General features: G+C 34.8%; 1 protein-coding gene across 2 annotated transcripts in view; it reads right to left on the bottom strand.

Moving 5' to 3' along the window:
* sns (sticks and stones) overlaps positions 1-16635 on the bottom strand; it is a 263332-nt gene that overhangs the window by 109126 nt on the left and 137571 nt on the right. For both annotated transcript variants that reach the window (XM_053765040.1, XM_053765038.2), the window contains one exon: positions 8505-8663. In XM_053765040.1, the coding sequence (XP_053621015.1) occupies positions 8505-8663 (159 nt within the window). The remainder of the gene's footprint in view (positions 1-8504; positions 8664-16635) is intronic.

The raw sequence follows: 16635 nt of genomic DNA, 5'->3' as shown, positions 1-16635 counted from the left end.
CTTTCTTTCTTGACATTGATAATTCATCATTCATTCATTCATTCAATGATAATTCATTCAATCTGGATAATTCACAGGGATTATTTAAAAACTAGAGTTGCCCGGGGAATTTTGAGATAAAATATAGCCTATAGCAATCTTGAATAATACACCTTTCAAATGGTGAAAGAATTTTTGAAATCTGTTCAGTAGTTTCGGAGTTTACCCGCCTCAAACATACAAACTCACAAACGCATACCTCTTTATAATAATAGTATATAGATTGTCCTAGATCGCTATAACATACAAAACAATTGTTCATTAATTCAAAAGTGATTATTTAATTATTCATTAACACACTGATACGTATAATGAATTTATATTTTCTAGAATATGTTAAAATAAACAATAAATATTTTCACGTAAACAACACAAAACAAAAGAAGTTTTATATAAAATTAATTACGAAAACGAACACGCATTTAATTACCAACCATACGTCAAAACAACAATAGCGAATGGCAGAGCGAATTTTCAACATTTGCAATTTTATTTGTGTACGTTTGCAAGGGTCATACTGTGGAGGGCACTCGGATCGAGTGGGTTTTGAATAAGGAATGGAGTTTAACCCTAATTGATTGTTTTTAATTGCCAAGTCGTGTTTTTAAAGTTTGTGACTTTAAATATATATTTTTTTAAAAGAATTGTATTGAGTTTTAAAAATGCTAAAGTGAATTGTCTCATTCTGAATAAGTAAGAAATTGATTGAAATTGTAAAAGTATTCGTTTTAAAATGTGTGTATTTTTTTCTTTTTGAGTTGCTACAAATACATTGTGTCAAATTTTATTCAAATTCAAATGCGTGATTGAAAACAAATTATATATTTTACAACTTTGAAAACACACTTTCTCTCAGATCATCATCTAATTAGAATACTATATTTAGTCCAATAATAACGGTAGAAATAAAGTACGTACTTTCCTGACGTAGTAAACAATATTCAAAATGGCGACTATAAAAATTTATTTTACGATAGGTAAACATGATTCTCGGAAAATAATCAGCTGATTGTTGACAAGTGGCGTTGATTAGTTAGACGTAATTAGGGTTCCCTTTACTTTGAAGACCTCAGGTGGCGCAGTGGTACAGTGCTTACCTCTGTCCCGGGTTCGATACCCGGTCGGTTCATGATGAAAAATGACTTCTTTCTAATTGGCCTGGGTCTTGGATGTTTATCTACATAATATGTATTTGTTATAAAATATTGTACCGTTCAGTTAGTATCCCATAAAACAAAGTCTCGAACTTAGTGGGGCTAGCTCAATCTGTGTGATTTGTCGTAATATATTTATTTTATTTTATTTTTTACCGTAAATTACTTAATTACTCCTTTTGTTCCGATACCAATGAAATTTAAGTTTCAATGATTTCAATTAGTTTTAAATTACATAGAAAATACATTATAGAATTTGCTTTAAATGTAAACTTTCTTTTTAAAAATTAAAAATGTCATCATGTAAAAAAAAACCTAACATATATTTTGCAAACGCATTTAACGAAAATTCAATTTTTTTATTATATATAATTTTTATATAATTGCTTAGTTTTTACACATATATGTGACCGTCCAAATCACGAGGGACCGTTGTTTATATACAAAACAACGGCAATAAGTGCCGGGCGCCATAAAGTCCCTTTTGATTTGTACGGCTACTCAATACTAGGGAAAATTCTGAGTCATATTTATTTGTATTTATGACAAAGAAATTGAAAAAATAATAATTTCTAAAAGTTCTTGTTAGTCTTTTAATAACACATCAAAACAAATTTCCACCATTCAGAAATCGCATTCCTCACTGAATATCAAACATGTGGAATCCTCAGGATGAAAATAAAACTCACACTTGCCCTGTTTTATAATCTTATCCATAATTATTATAACGAGGAACTATAAGCGACTTCGTTCCTGGCATATTAAGCGTACTAATAACGTTCAGTTTACAAGAAAATATAAGGAACCTGTTTAAAAAAATGCCGCTTCTGACTTTCCGCACTTTTCATGGCGCCGGTATGGTAAGGTTTTATTATAAGTACTTGCATAGTAAGTGCTTGTAACTGTAGTGTGTAAGCTATTATTAACTAAACGGCATGTTTGTGCTATAATACAAAAAAGTATAGTCCCAATTAAAAAATATTTTCACTGTGTAAATTATGCATGTAATTTATTTGTAAAAATACATAAAAACGTTTTGTAATACAGAATTGAGAAGGCAATTGAGAATGGAGAACGCAATGGAGAAGGCACTCCATTACTAATGCCAAGAAAGTTGTTGTGTGTGTTTAATTTCACGTAATGACCACGACCCTCAGCCATGAGGAATACGACCATGAAGAAGATATACAGAATAAAAAAGACAGGTACCATAAAAATATGTTAAAGTCATTATGACGGAAAAAAACGTTTGCTATGAGCCTTGAGCTTAGATTAGATTAGAATAATGTAATTACTTTTACTGATACGTAAATTATATTTGAATCATTTAATAAAAAACGGGTTTTACTCCGCGATTGCCTTCAGAAGTGAAAACTTGAATATTAACGTTGTGCACTTTTGACGTCTTACGAATTTTCGATCAGGGTCACGCGTGTCCTGACGCGAGTTTAACATTTTTCACCCATCACAAAAAGTGCACAACGCCGCTAAACAAGTTTTCACTTCAAAAATTCTACCCGTTCCCCTCTGTACTAATAAATATTATTATGATCAAATGGTAGTGAATGCGAAAATCGAATCGTAACAATTTGAGTTCGTAATTAGTTTCTTGTCGTTGTTTTTTCACGTGTCAATGACATTTGACAACGAGAAAATGTCATACAGACTCGAGTTCATGTGTTTGGGCCATGGATGTAGTAAGTAAATCGACGCAGTACCTACTAGTTCCAAGGTTTGTACACTCAAAAGACATCACCTATATCATTCTAAAGTGAACATTATAAGTAACGATTTTATGTAAACATAGCTACTGCCAAATACTAGTGAATCGATAAAACAAGTTTTAGTTTACCCAATAAATATTTTATAACCTCAAAGCAAAAACTTAGTTTACCGAAAAAAAAAAAAACATTAAAAGAATAAAACTATCCTCAAGTTTGCGGAGTAAACCGTCAAACTTCCTCATTTTCAGCAAAGTTTCTGAGATATTAAAAGAAAAATATCGACACCCACGTATGGTTTGGGTTTTGGCACTGGCATAAAATATTAGCTGTCGATTTTCGTTTGTCGCATCACTAGATATGCCGAGATTTAGTTTCACTGGATGTGACTCATGATCCATTTAGATTTGTCAGTTTTTCTTAAAAGTACACTGACGTTGGGAAATGTCAGTGAAACGCGAATTGAGACTGTACCATGTGCCACTTAATATCGTGCCATAACTGTTCCACCTTATATTTATCTGCTGCTCGAAGCTCTGTCTATTGCGATTTGCATTAAAGTCGGTCCAGTGATTTTGCCATCAAATCGTGACAGATAGACTGAAAGACAGACAAGACATTCGCATTTGTAATATTAGTATGTCGTAGCCTCTCATTATTTTAATTTTGTCCCACTCTAACTTTGTAAGAGATCAACTTTATGCCTTTGACGACCTCGGTGGCGCAGTGGTTAAGTGCTTGCCTCTGAACCGAGAGGTCTCGGGTTCGATCCCCGGTCGGGTTATGATGGAAAATGATCTTTTTTTATTGGCCCGGATCTTGGATGTTTATCTATATATGTATTTGTTATAAAATATAGTATCGTTGAGTTAGTATCCCATAGCACAAGCCTAGAACTTACTTTGGCGCTAGATTAATCTGTGTAATTTGTCCTGATATATTTATTTAATTAATTTTTTTTGTAAGTATTGTAATTACTAAACAACAACTTTCATTTTTATATTGATATTTACCATCGGTACCTATTATTTATGTTATAAAAGTATTGCATGGATAAAATATTTTTGTAGGCACATCTAGAGCTGCTATAGCCTCGCCCCGCGGTTTCGTTCGTACTCCAATAACGCTGTGACGTTGACGCGACCCGCGATACGTATCCGTACTGGTTTCCACATCATCGCTACCAATTTTTAATTTCTTTTTTGATATTTGCGGATTAAAAATACAATCACGGTTTTTCTTTTAACCGGGAGGTTAAAAAGGGCTAGGGACACTGTTTGAATGAGTTTCTTTCGGCATTTCTTCTCAGCAGTGGTCGTTCCGAAATGCTAGTAGTTTGTAGCTTTGGTAAACATCATTTAATTTAGAATATGACGTGAAAAAGTGCCTGTGAAGGCCTAATTTCTGAATAAATGATTTGATTTTGATTTTGCTATCTGTAAGCATAAAAATTTAAGCCATAATGTAACACAGCATACTATTCTATGGCATAATGATTTTTAAGCATCACGTTCTTCTTACGCATAAAGGTTTATGCATACAAATTTGAAACATAACTAACCTAACCTAAAAGTTAATGCCGTAGACCTATTATGGCAAAATATTGTATGAAACAATCGTTATGCCAAAGAACAATAGGCCAAAATAGTTTATGCGATTAAAAGTGGCTCCATTTAAAAATAGGTTACGCACTTGTAGAAATATGTTTGTTTAAAGCTAGCGGCCGGTCCCGGCTTCACACGAGTAAAAACATAATAAATTATACACCTAAACCTTCCTCTAGAATCACACTATGTATTAGTGAAAACCGCATGAAAATACATGAATCAGTTTTTGAGTTTATCGCAAACTTGTCTGTTCTGTTCTGACGGACGCGGCAGATTAAGTGGAGCGATGCGATACGACGCGAAATCATCAGGATATCGATCCAGAAATGTCGTTTTCACAAAATGACATCGTGTATATATATATATATATGTTGGCATAATTATGTCTTCAAGTGGACATTATTAAACTAGGTACGTGTCATTTCTTTTTGGACTTCTGTCGACAAGGAGATGCGAAGCGCTATATTTTACATCAAGTATAAGTTCGAGACTTGTGTTACGGGATACTAACTCAACGATACTATATTTTATAACAAATACATATATAGAGAAACATCCAAGACCCGGGCCAATCAGAAAAAGATCATTTTCCATCATGACCCGCCCGGGGCTCGAACCCAGGACCAGTGGCAAGAACTTTACCACTGCGCCACCGAGGTCGTCAAATAAATACATTTTAACTTCGATATTTCTTCGTCATTTAAAATCTAAACTATTCAAAGACTCTACTAGATTACAATAATCAAAATTCTGAGCCAAAACTTCACATATTATCTGCTGTGAGTATACAATATCCAAGTCGTATTTACTTTGGCCAACTTTATTATAATTTATATTACCTCAGTTGAAAACAAAATGGCCGCCACGTGGTATGTACAATACAACTTTGGCAATTTGCAACTTTATGTAAATGATACCCTGCTTTTTCGTAAGTATGTTTATTTATCATGTTCTCACAAACTTTTGAGTGCAGATTAAAAATGGAGCGGAAAGAATGAGGGATATTTTCTATCTCATTAATCAGCATATTGTTTCGAATTATAACTTTTTAATTTTGTTATTGTTTTTTAAAGTACTTAATCAAGTTTAGCGAATTCCGGATGCTGTTTGACAGAGCCTTGTAATAACTGCTTGTGTAATTAATTACAGTAAATAATTATGACATTATGAAAAAACAAAAATCAAACCGTTTATACAACGATGCGTAAGCGTTGCACATCCCTATATAAATAAATAAATAAATAAATATATTAGGACAAATCACACAGATTGAGCTAGCCCCAAAGTAACTCAACGATACTATATTTTATAACAAATACATATATAGATAAACATCCAAGACCCGGACCAATCAGAAAAAGATCATTTTCCATCATGACCCGACCGGGGATCGAACCCGGGACCTCTCGGATCAGTGGCAAGAACTTTACCACTGCGCCACCGAGGTTGTCAAACGTCACTCTGATGTGAAGGACCCTTTACCACTGCGCCACCGAGGTCGTCAAACGTCGCCCTGATGTGAAGGACCCTTTACCACTGCGCCACCGAGGTCGTCAAACGTCGCCCTGATGTGAAGGACCCTTTACCACTGCGCCACCGAGGTCGTCAAACGTCGCCCTGATGTGAAGGGTACGTGCCAGCACCAATGGCATACTTAATTCGTTGGGGAGTAGGTTTGACCTTCAGTATGCGACCCAATGCACAACGGTTCACATACTGAGGAACAGACAAATGTAATCAGTATTGTGTCTACGTATCTCTCTGTGTTTATACTAACAATAGTTTTTAAGGATTTTGTACCACTACTAACGCAACTAGGATTAGTTGGTCGAATAAAATATTATTATTATTATATTATAATATATAATGGATTTACAAATTAGTGTGCCTAATATTAAAAACAAATCCATATTGCCGACAAAAACTTGCATGACCTATACTTACTCCCTTTATACATATATATTTTTTTTATATTTTGAAGAGAAAATATATTTTTCTGGGGCAAAATTACATTTTTTGTATGAATGTAGGTTTGTAACGAGATAACTTTCGAACCGTTGGACTGATTTTTTGAGTCATTAGTTTTTAAAATATTCACAAGTTTGTAAAAAAATATTGCGTTCGCGAGGTCTAAGTAAACACGCGGCGAAAAGCTAGTTATTATAACTATTAAATATATAATTGGGACACGTCAACTAAAGCTTAAGTAACTAAATAAAAAATAAATCAAATTTGACTAAATCACGCTTGGAATAAGCTTCACACAGTCTCAAAGCCAGCCTAAGTCCACAAACTCCCAAACTTAGTTCCAGAAACCGTGTGTCCTTTCCAAAACTTATATAATTAATGGATTCTGATTCGAACCGGGCCAATTAAATGTGAGTGACCAATTACTGGACGCTTTACCCTGTTAAATATAGACTTGACTGTTTACCGCAAAATCTTTATAACTATCAATCTTTACCTATTTTTCTATTACATATAATAAAACTGTAAATGGGCTATGTTCGTTCGCACAAAACGTAAAAACTACTGGAAGGAATTTGATGCGATTTTCTCAGTTGTATAGCGGATGGTCTGATTTAAAATCTTACCTAATAATGTACTAAATAAATTCATTCATATACGTATGCTAACAATGTTATTGAAATAAAAATAATTGTTGAAAAATGAAAATGGATTATTGGATTTTACGCAAAGTCGTTTATCAATATTAAAACCGACAGAAATTTCACTATAACAAACAATATTATTTACCTTTGAGTCGAAAATTAAAATTCAATTTTTCATCACGCCGAACTAACGAGGCGTAAAAAGCGACTGGAAATCCTAGAAATCCGGTTGGAACTGGTTGAAAGCGGAGAGAACCGGAAAAAACCGGATCGCCTAGATATTAATGTTGGTATTAATAACGTGAAAATCGCTGCCAGGATCCGCTTCAAGGCACCATCCTGAGATTTATTGGTTTCATACGATATATTTGGCTTCTGTTGTAATGAAGAATTTATAATCTATATTGTATTTTTGTTTTTTTTTAGCATGGACGAGCTAACAGTGAAGTGATTCTGGAGAAAATTAATCTATTAGAGATATATATTATTTCTTTTTACATGTGGGGCGAGTTTTTATCTCTATTTCGGCTGTAACGCCCCAAAGTCAACACTTATACAACGGCAAGGTTCCCTCTATTGTGTTTGAGCTTCGCGATGGCTGACTCACGCGTCAACTCGTGAACGGGTGCTGCCGGGGGGAACTGGTCAGCTCGATCTTTAATTAAAAGTTTTTTTTTTGTTTGGTTAATTATATATTTATATTCCTTTCATCAGCACTTGATCACAATCATAATATGTTTCAGTATACCTTTTGACCATGTACTTTATTGTGTACTTACATTGTTATATTACTGATAAAAATTATACATAAAATTATATTTAAAAAATGGTAAGCCCTTCTGGCATAATAGGGACCAACACTGTTTGAATGAGTTTCTTTCGGCATTTCTTCTCAGCAGTGGTCGTTGTGTTTGGTAAACATCATTTAATTTATATTATGACGTGAAAAAGTGCCTGTGAAGGCCTAATTTCTGAATAAATGATTTGATTTTGATTTCTTGACAACTTATAAAATCGATCTTCAAATTTTGAAGATTCATCTGTGATTCCACTACCGGCCTGATGTCAAACCCCTTTGGGAATATTCTTTATGCCTTTTCGTCATAAACATTTACTACATCCGCGGATTTATAGGACAGAAATCATAAAAATTAAAATAATATACGTATAAAAACGATTTACAACATCGTTAGTTATTAAAAAGAATCTATCGCATCTGAACGCGATAAACTCAAAAACTGCACGACGGACTTTTGTACGGTTTTCACCAATGGATAGAGTAATTCCTGAGGAATGTTGAGATGTTAAATAACCTGAGAATTTTACCCGAGAGAAGCCAGGACGGATCAAATAACAAAAACAAAAAAATACCTTTATCTCCATTTAGCTCCACGTTCCCTTTATACCAAACGATTTTGGCAGCTGGTTTAGCTTCCTTCACCACACACTCGAAGGATACTTCTTCACCTTTTTTCACCTCCATCTTGGAGCTAGGAGCGTGGCCAGTTATTTCGACTGCTTTCGGTGGAGCTGGGGACAAAGGAAGATATTTTAAAAGCTTTTATTTAACTTGCAATGTGTGTATGTGTGTGTGCATTTTTGTAACGCGCGATAATTCTCGAACCGTTGGTCTGATTTTGATGAAATTTATATGGTAGGTATGTAGCACCTGAAACACAATACAATTTTTGAATTCGTGGGGCAACAAAACCGGTTCAATCGTTTTTTTTAACAATATACACAATTTTGTAATAACTCATCAAAAATTCATTGCGTTCGCGAGGTCTAATAAGTTCGCAGCGAACAACTAGTGTAAACCTAATTTAAGAGATTTGTGCCTTATTTTATTTATTATTTTGCCTCATTTGCCTCATTTGCCTCATTTGCCTTATTTGCCGCACAGGGAACATCAGCGTCAAAGTTGACCAGTGCAACTCACCCCAAAAGTATATTAATAAAAGAGATTTAAAAAAGCGAAACTAACATGAACGATTGACTTTAAATCCCCTCGGTCTGAGCCCAAAGATAAAATTAATGAATTAATCTCCTACTGTCCATTTTTCAAGTTACATTCATTTATATAAATAATCCGACGTTTCGCCAGCTAATATTTAATTTACAATTCGTATTTTAATTAATTCGTGTTGATTTTAAAACTGAATTATTACTTTTAGATATTAACGGTTTCCCGGTTTCGCTTTAATCTTTCGGGAAGAATGGTCCCGAATATGAGACAATTATGTGCCAATATTAAAAAAAAAAAAACCCATGTCCTTCTCCATACTTCAGACTGCATGTATGCAAAATTTCAATAGAATATTGGTTGAGTGGATAGAGCGTGAAGAGCTAACAAACAAACTTACTTTCGCGTAATATTATAGTTATGAAGTTAAGATTTTGTCTGATTGAGAAGTTGCTGGTAAGTTGGATAGTAACGCCTCGTTTAAAATGCTTCGGAAAAATTTTTTTACTTAGGTAAATAGCCAATTGTCAATAGGTATCTTCTTATATAAAATATATTTTGTATGTAATAAATAGAAATCGGTAGACAAAACTTCAACAAAACATAATACTACATCTTTGGCAGTCGTGTAAAAACTGGTCGCACCGAACTATGTAAAAGTTTAGACACTTAAACTATCCAAACAGACTAAATTCTGCGAAGCCCCGAGTCAGCTTTGGACGATTAATAATTTTTCGTTCAAGTTTTCCCCCTTTGAATAACTTTTATGGGAATCTTCAAAAATTGCTTACCTACCAAACAAAATATTAATGCTTCGAGAAAGTGATTTATTATTAACATAATGAATGGAACATTCTGCAACGGTCGGCCATTTTTAAATTTACAGTTTAACGTTTAGAATTTTTCTGAAGGTTTATGAATTCTTGTTACTTTTTTATCATTACAAGCAGTTCATGTTACATCTTCTATGTGTATATATTATAAAAAATACCCTTGTCGCGTCTGTCTGTATGAATGCGATGCACTCAAAAAGTAGAGGTCGGATTTTTGTATGGTTTCAGGATGTATGTATAGTTATTTTTACTCGAGCGGAGCGGGGATGGCTTAGTAATATTTTAATACGAAAATCTGTCTGTCTGTTTACGGCTATATCTCTCGGTACAATTTATTAAATTTGGTAGGTATAAGCTGAAGACAACAATACATTGTTCACCGAGAAATGAAAGTCACAGATTCTAACGAAGGTATATGTTGAGACGTTAGTCGAGGGTCGCTAACACACGAGTTGTGAATCGTACTTTCTTTCCTGTGATGCATACTTTATATGACACCCAGTCTACGATGATAATAAAAATAATAGAATAAAATCCAATTTCCAATACTTAAATCATTGCAACAACGCCCATCAAATATTCACATACGCAGTAGTTCGTATTTAAAAAAAAAATAGTATCATATTTCCTGCCAGTTTGCATTATAAATACTTCTTTTAAAGTACAAAAATTATATTCATTGCCCGTCATTAAATATTGATTTAATACGTCGAAATTGTGATTGGATCTGTATAAATTACGTTTGTACCCAGCGAGGTTCACATTGTATTTCGATCGGGTTATAATTCTAATAACTCTCAAGGGAACAATAGATTTTCATACAACTTTTCAAGCAGGTTTTTGTACGACTTCAATCACGTACTTTCACTTGTAAGTACAAACTTGGTAATTGATTCGTTCAGACCGGGTGTTGTATAAACGTACTAGTATTTCAAAAGTCAATTTTACTCATCATAAAATTGTTTAGATACATATTTTACGCTAATAAACTAACTTCGGTCTTTGCGGAGTCACGGCTCTTACCGCCTTATTAAGAAACATTTAATTCTAGTAAATCTTTGTTTTGTCCCTCTCTCTCTTTTCAGCATTTGCCATTGAAAGAACGAGACGATACAAAGAATAACAATTCCGTGGCTAATCAGAGAATAAGGTTTTTTAATAAAAACATCGTACACATACAATATCGTATTACAATAACCCCCTTATTAATATAAGGGGGGTTATTGTAATACGATATACATGTGACGAGAATAAACTTGTCTAAACATAGATACTTATTATAATAGCGCATTATTCAAACTGCAAATTGATTTCAGATTCCATTATCACTGAATATAATCCAGTTTAAATGTCAAAGAGTAATTACATTTGTCAGAAATCTTGAAGCTAAAACTGTGATGAGGTATTTAACTTGAGACAAAATATGCTTGTGTTGTGGTACAAGTTATAACATTCGATCACACTTAGCTTGCATTCCGCTAATCGCTTTGTCTCGTACTGTTAGTTCTTTAACATCCTTCTAACATTGACTTTTTCTTTCAAGAAGGCCTACCATCAACTTTTACAGAACGATTCCAATGCAACTCAGTTCAATTTAGGCACTTAAAATATATATATAAGTCGATGGTACGAATTTGGGATGCAGGTCAGTTTACGTTGTAAAGTGGATCGCGTTAAGAGATGGTGGTAAGCCCCCTGTGCTCTGTTCTGTTTTGTGCAATGATAGTTTTGACGACTTCGGTGGCGCAATGGTAAAGTGCTTGCCTCTTAACCGATAGGATATTTTTTTTCTGATTGATCCGCGTCTTAAATGTTTATCTATATATGTATTTGTTATAAAATATAGTATCGTTGAGTTAGTATTACATAACACGAGTCTCGAACTTACTTTGGGGTTAGCTCAATCTGTGTGATTTGTACGTACGTATCTGTTAAATTTTAAGATGATAATCGCTACAGTTTATAAACTGCGCCGCACGTAACACGATATCCTAGTCAAGCCACTAGCGTGCGCTTCCCTGACACAGCACAAAGAGCTTCGTTGCGGCGTGACGTCAACTTGTAGGTTTTTGTTACTAATTGTGATGTTTCGATACCTTTTGAGTATATTTTTGTACCCTGAATAACGGTCGTTACGTAAGAAAATACATCTTGGCGCAAAATAAATGACTTTGACAATGACACCTGACGGAGAACCAAGATAGTCCAGCTGAACTATAGGAAATATGAACACGACGCCTTAACAAAAGTTGTTCAGCCTGATGAGAATTTTCTGTCGAGGTATACAAATTAAAGATCTGGAACACCTGATGCAGACATCAGGTTCAGTGACCAGGTCTTTTTATATTGGCGCCCGAATGAAAGACCCTAAATATACTATAAAGAGATTTTTTTAATTTTGCCACATTACTAAAAATTGTTCGGTCACGTAAACGAAGTCGCGGGCATCAGCTAGTTATCAATCTTCTTCTATCCCCACATGAGTGGGATAAGGTCTCCTGACCTTGGGATTGGTTGGGATAAGGTCAAGAGACCTTCAGCCCATTAGGTCAGCACATTATGTAAGTTCCTTCCATTTCGTTCTGTCATTTGCCATATCCATTGATACTCCTCTCCTGTTCATACTATCCTTGACACACTCCATCAATTTCTTCTTAGGTCTTCCTCTATTCCTGGAACCCTTTACTTCAGCCTAAGTTTATCAGCTAGTTATAAATAAACTTACACAACTCGTGAAACAAACAAACAAACAAACAAACCTACCATCCTAATTGACACCTTCCGCTGTTTTGGAGTTCATTAGGCGTGAACAATTAAGTAGGTACCTATATTACCTATAGTACCTATATTCATTCAGCGTGATTACTTATTACTAAAAGGGAAGTTGTCTATGGAAAGAACTAAGCGGAATTGGGTTTTGGACGAATTGAAATAGAACCGTTGGGATTTCTTTAACCGACGTCGAATGGAGGCATTGAATGGACACCCTTTCACTATCTAGACAGCCACAGATTAGATAACTACCGTGATAATATTTTTTACGCCAGTGGGCATATGTTTATCAAAAAATATATATTTAAAAGACCTTTAAGAGTTGCTATATGTTTATTTGTTGGACAAACTAAGAAAAAAAAAAACGCGACTTTCAATATTCATTTCGCTAAAACTTTTGAACCTGTTTTGATCAAACATATCTTTGAATCACTGCATAAAAATTAGCTATCAAATAAAATAAACCGCATCCAAATCGGTTCACCCGTTGATGAGCTACGTTGCCATGTTCACGGACAGACACACTTAGCGGACAAACTTAACATAACACCCCTTATTATGTCCGGGGGTTAAAAATGAAAATTATATCTATCGGAAATCAAACTACTCATTATTTCTCGCGTATTTCCACGATAATGAGAGAGAGAGAAAGAAAGTATATTGCATTCGGAGATGTGACGTTACGAAGTCAGAGGTAACCATGAAAAATAGATCATAAATTTTTGAATATTCGTCTGTGTAAAGCGAGTCGTGTGCATGACATCGACCCACCATGGAAATGATATTGTTGCATATCAGTTGTCGAGGCTTTGTGTCCTTTAGTCGCCTTGTACGTTGTCTAAAGATTATGTTCCTGTTCTAGGGTGATTTTACTAAAAATAAACACGCTAAATAGAAGAAAATTGGCTGTATCGTGCAATAAATTCTCAACTACGTTTAAGTTGGCCAAAATAAAGGAAGGGGTTCCTTAAGTCGATAGTAGAGTACGGGATAGTAATACAATTACTAAAACTTAAGTAGGCCGAGACTATGTTACAGGCGGAAGCGGATAAGAGGAAATAAATGTGGTCGTACAAATCAAAAGGGACCTTATGGCGCCCGGCACTTACGCCATTATTGCCGTTGTTTTGTATTCGAACAGCGGCAATAAAGACCTAAGTGCCAGCCGCCATAAGGTCCCTTTTGATTTGGACGGCCACATTTATATTCTCTTTCTAACCCCGACGACAGAATGAACGTATTAACGTATTACGTGTGTTATATAGCCAGTAATTAAACACTAGCTAATTAATGAAAAACATAATTATTTGCAGGATGGGATCACAAATAATTTTATTTGGTAAAAAATATTACACATAATAATAGTAAAAATACAGTAAATTAATGAAAAAATATATACATATCTAGCTGCGCCCCGGGGTACACTCTCGTGGAAATTTCGGTATAAAAAGTATCCATGTGTTATTCCAGGTTATATTCTACGTGAACTAAATTTCATAACAATCGATCCAGTAGATTTTGCGTGAAAGAGACACATATAGATACATACAACCTAACAAACTTTCCCATTTGAAATTTTAGTAGGATTCAAATTCTTATGAACAACACTCCAATTACTGAAATTATTTCAATTCAACAAAATACAACATGTTAAAGTGCTATTGACATTGAAAAAAAATTTAATTGAAACAACGCACGTGCCTGTTCGCTCGAAAATCGCTCCGCCTATCAACGTAACACCTCCCCACTTTTCGCCACTTGGCCGTAGGTAACTATTGACTTTTTCAACTTCTGCCAAACTGTGATAAGACAGTTCCTAATTAAAAAGGTTCCGAGTTTCGGAACGTGTTTTTGGATTTATTGGTGTCGATAGCTTGATCTTTCTCTGTCCTTTTCGCATGTGTTCGGTTTCATTCTAATACTAGTTGTTCGCTGCGAACTTAGACCTCGCGAACACAATAATTTTTTACAAAATTATTAATATTTCAAAAACGGCTTAACCGATTTTGCTGCCCCAGCTGCGAACTTAAAAATTCTATTGGCATATTCTACATACCTTTTAAATTTCATCGAATTCGGATCAACGGTTCGAAAGTTATCGCGTTACAAACGTACAGTCTTACAATTCGATTTGGGGCAAAAAAAAATATACAAAAAATGAATTTTTGCCCAAGTCGAATTGTAGACTGTATGTATTAATTTATGTCGACATTGACAAGTTCGGCGAACTGTTCGCCAAACATGGCAAACACAGACGCAATAGGGGGCCATAGCAAATAAAGCGAGTATGAACCATGCAGCTATATGTTCTCGCGGTGTAACTTTGCGGATTCGATATACATTGCTGGTTTTTCATTGCGGTAAATAAAAGGTCGAGTACAAATTGCGCAATGTTCACGCGTTCGCGTCGGCAACTGCCGTCATGAACAAACACAGACGGAAGGGATTTTAGTCATTTCAGGATTGGGTCTTTGGGTGATCTTCAATTGATTTTGCTACATGTATGCAAAATCAATTTTTCCCAATTTTTTTTCGTTTGAAGTACGGAGAAGGATATAGGGTACCTTTCATCCAGGAAAAATAAATGTTCTCGTAGCAAATTCACGTGGGCGAATCCGCGGGAAAAGGCTAGTTTTATACACACTAGATGATTAAGACGATAAATCATTAATGTAACCGTTCTTATCTCGAAAACTTAACTGAAGCGGTGGTGGTGTAATGGTTAAGACCTATTATATTAATCGAAAGGTCCCAGGTTCGAATCTTACACGTGTCACATGAGTTTTTATACCAATCTGACTCATGTATAGTAGTTTTCATCGACCACCACTTGCTTCCGGTGAAATAAAACATCGTGAGGAAACCTGCACACTGGTTGATTAAATTTTTAAAATAACTTGTGTGTGAAATGGAGAAGGCAATGGCAAACCACTCCATTAATAATGCCAAGAAAGTTGTTGTGTGTGTTTCATTCCACATTAATGACCACGATCCTCAGCCATGAGGAATACGACTATGAAGAAGATTCGAACACTAAAATATTTCCTAGTCGCGACTGCTCCGAAGTGCCATCACGTTCATCTCATCATCATGTTCATCTGTTTTGCCCCATTAATCTTAAGCTTGCTTTAAAAAATGAGTTTTCAAGAAAAATCTTCTATCAACCTTTTTCTGGATAGACTAGTTTTTCTAGTCAGAAAACAATGATTCTTCTTTATTGTCAGATTGACATTCAAGTCGTTTAGAGGCACCTGACATGACTTACTAACGTCGTCTAGTTTGTAGCTTGTGAGAAATTACTATTTAATATAAAAATTGACGTGAAATAGTGCCTGTCTTAATTTGTGAATGATTTGATTTTTTTTTTTGATCTAGGAGAAAGTAGTTACAAAATTCTAAAGTTTGTACGCTGACCCAAGGGATTCAAGGCGCCACATCCTCGAACGAAACTCTCGTGCGGAGATGGGAAAAATAGAGAAATATTCTTTTCTAATCAGTTGCGAGTGTCGGAGCTCAAATCTCATGTGAAATTTGGAATAAAAACTATCTTATTATTCGGAACGTCGCAGCCGAGAATGCATTGGGAACACGAGAGGATGAGAGAGAGAGAGAGAGAGAGAGAGAGAGAGAGAGAGAGAGAGAGAGAGAGAGATTTTTATTCAAAAAAGTCGGCTCACAAACACATTTTTTAACGATTTTTTTTGGGAATAAACACAAGAAATTTAATATGAGTTGTACTAAAAGCAATAGAAGAATCGTGGATTTCATCAATAAAACAGCTTTGTTACTTCGTAATAGAGGCTGTAATCCTGTGACTGTACTTAAACGTTTACGATTAAACAAATACCCCAATGAAAGCAACATTGAAATATTTAATTTCATTGTGTTTATGTTATGTGCACTAGCGTTTGACTGCGACTTCGTCCTTATTTTA

Source organism: Plodia interpunctella, chromosome 26, assembly GCF_027563975.2.
Source record: "Plodia interpunctella isolate USDA-ARS_2022_Savannah chromosome 26, ilPloInte3.2, whole genome shotgun sequence".
Taxonomy (NCBI): Eukaryota; Metazoa; Arthropoda; class Insecta; order Lepidoptera; family Pyralidae; genus Plodia; species Plodia interpunctella.
This window is presented reverse-complemented; position numbering and strand designations above follow the sequence as displayed.